This window comes from Ranitomeya variabilis, chromosome 1 (genome assembly GCF_051348905.1).
Source record: "Ranitomeya variabilis isolate aRanVar5 chromosome 1, aRanVar5.hap1, whole genome shotgun sequence".
In the NCBI taxonomy this organism is placed as follows: Eukaryota; Metazoa; Chordata; class Amphibia; order Anura; family Dendrobatidae; genus Ranitomeya; species Ranitomeya variabilis.
Window position 1 is genome coordinate 764,562,599 of NC_135232.1, and position 7,488 is coordinate 764,570,086.

The 7,488-nt window shown below is 40.1% G+C and overlaps 1 protein-coding gene across 1 annotated transcript; it reads right to left on the reverse strand.

Moving 5' to 3' along the window:
* Positions 1 to 2,799: 2,799 nt before the first annotated feature.
* On the reverse strand, positions 2,800 to 4,972 carry LOC143798766 (bone morphogenetic protein 2-like). The gene is made up of 5 exons (XM_077281124.1): positions 4,678 to 4,972; positions 4,369 to 4,511; positions 3,954 to 4,076; positions 3,604 to 3,796; positions 2,800 to 3,206 (listed from the first exon to the last, which is right to left on the reverse strand). The coding sequence occupies exons 1-5, from the start codon at positions 4,970 to 4,972 to the stop codon at positions 2,800 to 2,802; spliced, it is 1,161 nt and encodes a 386-aa protein (XP_077137239.1).
* Between the last annotated feature and the right edge of the window lie 2,516 nt (positions 4,973 to 7,488).

Sequence of the window (7,488 nt, forward strand, 5' to 3'; positions counted from 1 at the left end):
CCATTACCCTTGTTCGGCTTTCATTTTCCCCTTGTCCACACCAATACCCCCACTCACCATACTGTGTCTGCACCCATCCCCCCATACATGCCCCATCTCCCACCTTCCCCATATCATGTTTTCAAATTTCTCCTGCTGCACATATTGTGTCTGCACCTGTCGATTCTTTGCTCCCCAAACTTGTGTCCTCCAATCATCCCCCCGTTACACTAAATCTCCTCCAGCCCTGTTACACTAAATACCCCATCACAATAAATCTCCCTCAGGCCCGTTACAGTAAATTCCCCCTCCACACACAGTAAATACCCCCTACACACAGTAAATACACCCACCCATACACACAGTAATACACCCACATAGTAAATACCCTCCACACACAGTTAATACACCCCCACACACAGTATGTACCCCACACACAGTAAATACCCCCAGCCACGCTACACTAAATCTCCCTTAGCCCCATTACACTAAATACCCCATCACAGTAAAACTCCCCAGGCCCGTTTCAGTATATCTTCCCCACACACTGTAAATACCCTCCACACACACACAGTAATTACCAGCACACATACAGTAAATACCACTAGACACACACAGTAAATATCCCCCCACACACAGTAAATACCCCCACAGTAAATACACACCTGCCCATACACACAGTAAATACACACCCCACACAGTAAATACCTCCCCATGCAGTAAATATCCTCCCAAGCAGCAAATACCCCTCAAGCAGTAAATACCGCGAGCCCCATTACACTAAATCCCCTCCTCATCTTCGGTGTCTTTAGCTTCACTAACATGGAGCACTTACCACCAATGCTCTCCATGCTGGCGAGTGATGCCAACAGCGTGATCACATGACCTGATCACGCTGCTGACATCACTCTGTTTCAATTGTACTCATGTCAGATCACTGGGAGCTGGTGCCCTGCAGCTTCTACGAGCCGGCTGTCAGCTGTGAGCCGGCTCAGTTGGCTCAGAGAACTGCAGACTCCCAGTCCGGGGTGCGGCAGAATGCAGCTGCCGGGGTGAGACAATTTGCATAACTTCCAAACATACATTTATAACACAACAGTGTATCACACATGTAAAAATACTTTATTCCAAGATCTAAGTCATATATTACATATATATTATCATTTTATTTATTTACATATCATACAAGTTACAGTATTTTTACACAAGTTTGCATTGGTATAATATCAACCACACAGTGGCAATTAGAGGTATAAATGAATACCAGTGACTTCTACTCATGATAGAAAAAATACCATAAGTCTCTTACCTGTAATACTATATATGGTAAATTAATAGTTAAAATACATTTTTAAGGCAAAATTACAAACAGGAGTGGCAAAAAAGGGAATGCCTTTATCATGTTCCAGTACGTATGGGAGACATAAGCTACTGGCTATGGTTTGTCTAAGAAAGAGAAGGTCCAGGCCCACTTTACACTAGTATCATTAGAATGGAGGCATAGAAGCTATGCAGATCACTTTCCAAAAAGATAATAAACTCTGACAAATCTCATTCACTTAGTCCGTTAGGGTTCTGATATTTTTGACTACAAAAAAAGCTCTGTATACTGCTATTTTTATATCAAAATCAGTAGAAAGGCATGTATTTCTGCACTCTGTATAAGTTTTTCTAACATACTTGCAGAAAATTAACCAAACTTGCATGAACGATCTCAGTTTGATGCCTGTTTATTTAACACAATAGTTCACCATAGTGCTGGGTAAGGGGACAGAATAGTAACCAGTAGTGCTAGAAGTATGACGTTTCAACCCGTCCGGGGTCTTTTTCAGATTTGTCACTGCGTCCTGGAATGTGGAGGAGTAGGAGTGCTGACGCGCATGCAGCATTGATATCCTGCTTCTCTACACTCCAGGACGCAGCAACAAATTTGAAAAAGACCCGGGATGGGTCAAAACGTCATACTTCTAGCACTACTGTCGTTTTTCTGTCCCCTTACCCAACACTATGTTGAACTATTGTATTAAATAAACCAGCATCAAACTGAAATCCTTCATGTGAGTGCAGTTGATTTTCTACAAGTCTACTACTTGGGTCTCCCAGTCCAACCTGCACCCCCTCATCTATGTTGAGTGCCATCCATTTTTTGCAAAGTAGGTTACTTTAACAAGCATACCACATTTGATACTTTTTCCATACATCTATTTGTAGACTTATTACAATCACAGTGTGATATGTCTCCTATAAGCGGTAACAATGGCAGACATTCAATTAGTTCTATGCTTAAGCTATACTACCATAATCCTCTGGTGCTTTAAAACAAATTTTAACTTTAGATATGCAAGGAAGGTTGTCAATCACTGAATAGTAGAATTCATTCTGATCGATTTGCACATCCCATGTCATCAGCCACGACAGTGGTCTGTGGCCTCTGGATGGGAGAGGGAGTACCGTCTCTTACCTCCCATCATCAGTGACTTTTTTTTTCATTAGCAAGCCTGGCACAACGTCATAGTTGGTGGCATGTTTCACTTTTGATGTTGTGCTAGGCCGGCTAATCAAAAGAAGAGCCATTGATGCTGAGAGGTATTAGGCTCCCATGCAGCAGCCACAGACCACTATTGGGCTTACAACGCTACTGAATAGGTTGATCCATTGGAAGCCTGAACATAGAAAGAGCCTACCATAGATCAGACACAATAGTCAACATAACAGGTTCCCTCTGAATAGGTTAACAGGTAACCATGCATTATGGAACACTCTATTGTTTGCGGCAGTGCCTGCCTTAATGACTATAAGTGACAGCCATCCAGTACGACTTTAGTGGCATCCACAACTACCAGCAGCCATATCATCATATTGCTTCAAAACAACATTTTCATCATCATCAAAGTAAAGCAGGTTTATAGAGAAGAGTTTGTCAGGGACACAGCATGGACTATTAACACCTTGTGTCAACTTGAGAGCACTAATTATAGACTGCACTGTAGCATGATTGGTGGGTCTCATATTCTGACCTAGAGGGAATGGGCATGACCCTTTACAATGATATGCATTATATCCTTTTGGAGAGATGATCCACCCAGACCAACCAATTTCTTCAAAGTCAACATATAGTGGGTGTCTTTGACAGGGTGAGTATCCATCGTCATACACCGATCTTGCCACTCTTGTTCTGTTTGGTGCTGGAACATGAGGTTCATTGGGTATAGACAATGAAGGGCCATCTAAAGGGATTTAAGAACAGTTTTAATTTTAAAATAGTAATAATAATTATTAAAAAATCATATATAGTAAACACATAGTTTATAAGGTTAATTTATATAAACACGTGGAAAAAATGATGTCTCGGCCTTTTTTTGCTCTTTGTATGCACTACCTAAATTTAAAATGGCTTTTAACTCAAAACTCTATTTTATCAAAATCCATCTTGCTCGTGTAACAAAGTTTACAAAATATTTATCTATAGGTGACCAAAAAATATTATGTTATTTTTGAATTTAAGACCTTGCATTTGGGCTTTTGTACAAATGCTCTTTCATATGGGAACCATCACTTTTATCATTGCAGTGAACACATTATCTAGCATAATTTTATTAAAGTACAAGTTGGCTCATATCTTACCTGGCTGGCTACTCATAGAAATGACTCCTCTTCTACCATCATCAGTGAAGAGAACTAGCATTGGTTGCTTGCTTTCATGATGATCTCTTCCCGAGGCAAAGTGAATAATATTGGAGTCCGCTTGCTCTCCTCCAATATTCCTCACTGTCACAAGAAGACCATGATTGTGACTTTCATCATTCCAGGCACGAACCTGTCAGATAAAGATATTAAAATTATCATAAAAAGTCACAATGCAGATTAATAAGGCAATGCTTATACTTCAAATGATGAAATGCCTCCATTTTTAATTGAAACACAAAGCTACACATTTATATAAATATATTGTAGAACAAAAATAGAATACATACTGCTTGTGTGATGGAAAACACTTCCCATCCTGAAGTATGAATAGGGACAAGCTTCGATGACAACAGTTTTCTTCCTTGGGGTAAATGCATTGTTTTCTTGTCTAAAACCAGGTATACACTTATCTGTGACAGAGAGATACAGGAAGAAAGTCATTAGCAGCAGACTCGGAGCAAAGTAAATATAACTTGATGTATTGAAAACCAATCAACTAGTACTCAAGTTCTTAAGTCTTCTCCAACAGGTCATAATTTATGGAGAGAACCTGTGGCTATTTCTGGTGCTTTGATAATAATTCCATCACTTATGCAAAACTAACTTCTGCCATTATTCTAGTACAATATTTTATATAATCAACTCAAGTGTGTTAAAATATTGCTTCATATAGGATTTAATATTTCCATTTTAGGGTCTCACCTGGCAGAAATGGTGTCTTTTGAAGTAAGCATACTCTGTAGCTCTTGGCTTAAGTTTGAAAAGATGTAACTCAGCTGTTAAAATCTTCTCATCCTTGGCTACCGTTGAGAGGTTGAACAAAAAGTACATCTGGTCACTGTGAACTTTGAGGAATAGCAAGGATTAGATATATTGTGTGGTTTATTGTATTTTAATCTTCTAATAATATTGCAAACCAATAACCACAACAACTAGGATGTAAAAGATCACATAAATAAAATGATTTTACAGACATCATGGATGAATATTACAATTGAAAGTTGGCTTTACCTTTGTCAAAGAAACTTCTGACTGTGTTCCCCTCCAAAAGAAATGGGTCCTTGGTGACACCATCTGCATCTGCCACTGTGTTGTACAGGTCAATCATGTATTGAGGTGGTTGCTTGATATGATGTAGAGAATGTGGTGGATCTTCGATGCCAAATACTTCTAAAAGCCTTTTCAGAGCTACAGATCTTACTTGCTCTGGGTCTTCTGTGTTCACTGGCATTTCAGTTGGCCTTGAGATACATCCTTGAAGGAAAAACACTATGGAAACTAAACCAAACATCTTTGTGTGGACCATGTCTTCAAGTTGCTCCTCTCTTGGATCTCTTGCAGTTGAATGGGTCCACTGTGTCCTGTGTTACAATTTATAACAATTCTACAAGGCAGCTGCACCTTAAGCCCTAGATGGAATTAAGTCAAGTATGCAAAACAGCAATCAGTAAATGTAAAGAAAGCTAATTGCAGTGCTAACAAGGTGTGAAACAAGACTAGCAATGCCCTGTTAGCAATTATCCTACAGTACACAATTGATGTGAAACTGGAAGCTGTTGTCCTGTCTACATTCTTTATTTTGAAGGAAAAACAAGGAGGCTTGTATTAGGAGAACAAGCAAAGGTTTAAACACCTGGAGAGGATTGGTTTGTTTATCATTTTTCTGGAGTAAATGTGAAATTATTCCATTGTCACAAGCTGAATGAGGACAGTTTGCTCACAGTAGGCGACTAACTTCCTACTAATGAATTTATTGATGGGGACAAACAGGAGAACATTGACTTGCATAAAATAAACCGTGTTAAGCAAATAACAGATACACTTAAGATGGCCTGAATAGTACTGAGTAGATATCCTATTTGCCATAAATGAATGGCATTTACCAACAACATACCGAGATTTGATCATTTAAGTTTCATTGATTAATTACAATAATGTACAAGTAGAAAACTACTGGTGTGCAATGATATTGTCAGGTAATACTTTTACTTTATTCTGATTTTTTTTTCCTGTGGATTGGCTTGATTTGGGTCTTTTATTGTCCAGGAACTTGACTTCAGAGATTAAACAGGATTTCCTAAAACATAGGAAAACATGATCATACTTACTCAGCCCAGGCTTATATCATTGCTCAATTCATATGTGTATTTCACTCCTCTGCAGTCATTACCAGGGGTAGATGACACTCATCATTAATATAAGTATTCAAAATTTATACTATATAGTTATATACTTATTTATTGATTACATCAAATACACAAATTAAAAACAATCTAATCTCAGATCTACAAATTCTGTCTGATTCAATCTAAACCTGTGCACCATCACAAAGTCAGAAATACTATATATAACAGAAAGGGGAAGGTATGCTAGTTACGGTGTTTTCATCTTCACTTTAGAACAAGCTCATCAATTCTGTTACGTCTTAGAAAATTAAAGGTCTGATTCATTAAGATTCTTGTAATGAAGGGTGTTGACTGAGAGGTAAGATGTGCTTAATTCATTAATGGGTCCATCTAATCATTGGTGTGCGCCTACGTGCAGGGTGGGTATGATGGGTAGGCAAGGTAGGCACCCACCTTGGACACTACCTCTTGCATCCCTGAGATGGCGCAGTTTGAAAGAAACAACCTGACAGCGCTGTGCGTGCATCCACATGGCACTCCATTCCCCCAACCGAAAGCATTCAGCGCATTCACAACTGGAGGCGCAGGCACACAGGTGAGCAGTGTCAGTGAGTCACTAGCATCGCTCACTGCCTGTGCTTCGGCAAGTTCTGACTCTCTGCACTCAATTGTATTCCTGATGATGTGAGTTGATGTGAGCACCATGACAGGAGCCGAACAGTGCTATTCAGCTCCCTGCTTCGCCGGTAACTCCAGCAAGGCACAAGCTACTTTCGGCTTGCGCCTTCTTGCTGGACTGCAGGGCAAGGGACAGTAGGCAGGGAGTGTCAGGTGGTGCAATAGCATAACTGCTGTCCAGCGCCCACTGCCATCCCAGATAGAAGAGGAGACAGCAAAACTTTAATTAGGTGAGTATAAGCTTTTTTTTTTTTTTTTTTTTACATTTTTGGTATATTATTTGGCCACGGAAAGGGGGCTGTAGGGTCATCATATTATATGGACGATTGTGAGGTACATTATACTTGGACTGTATGGACATCCTATTATATGTAGGGCTGTAGGGGATATTATACTTAGGTTGTGGGGACTCATACTGTTTAGGGGGGCTTTGGGGACATGATACTGTATAGGTGGGGTCTGTGGTGACTATACAGTATTGGGGGCTGTTGTGGACCTTATATTGGGGACTTTGGTGACCAAATTGTAAAGCGGGCTGTGGGGGAAATTATACTGGAGGACTGTGGTGACACAGTATTGGAGGGGGTGTGGGACTTAATAATAATCTTTATTTTTATATAGCGCTAACATATTCTGCAGCGCTTTACAGTTTTTGCACACATTATCATCGCTGTCCCCGATGGGGCTCACAATCTAAATTCCCTATCGTATGTCTTTGGAATGTGGGAGGAAACCGGAGAACTTGGAGGAAACCCACGCAAACATGGGGAAAACATACAAACTCCTTGAAGATGTTGTCCTTGATGTGATTTGAACCCAGGACTCTAGCACTGCAAGGCTGCAGTGCTATCCACTGAGCCACCGTGCTGCCCATAAACTTTGTACTGGCTGCTGTATTTAGGGGCTATTAGGAACATTAGACTGTATAGGAGTTGTGGTAATCATACTGTATAGGAGCTGTGGTGGACCTCCTCTATATATATAATTGTCTAAGGGGTACTTCCGTCTTTCTGTCTGC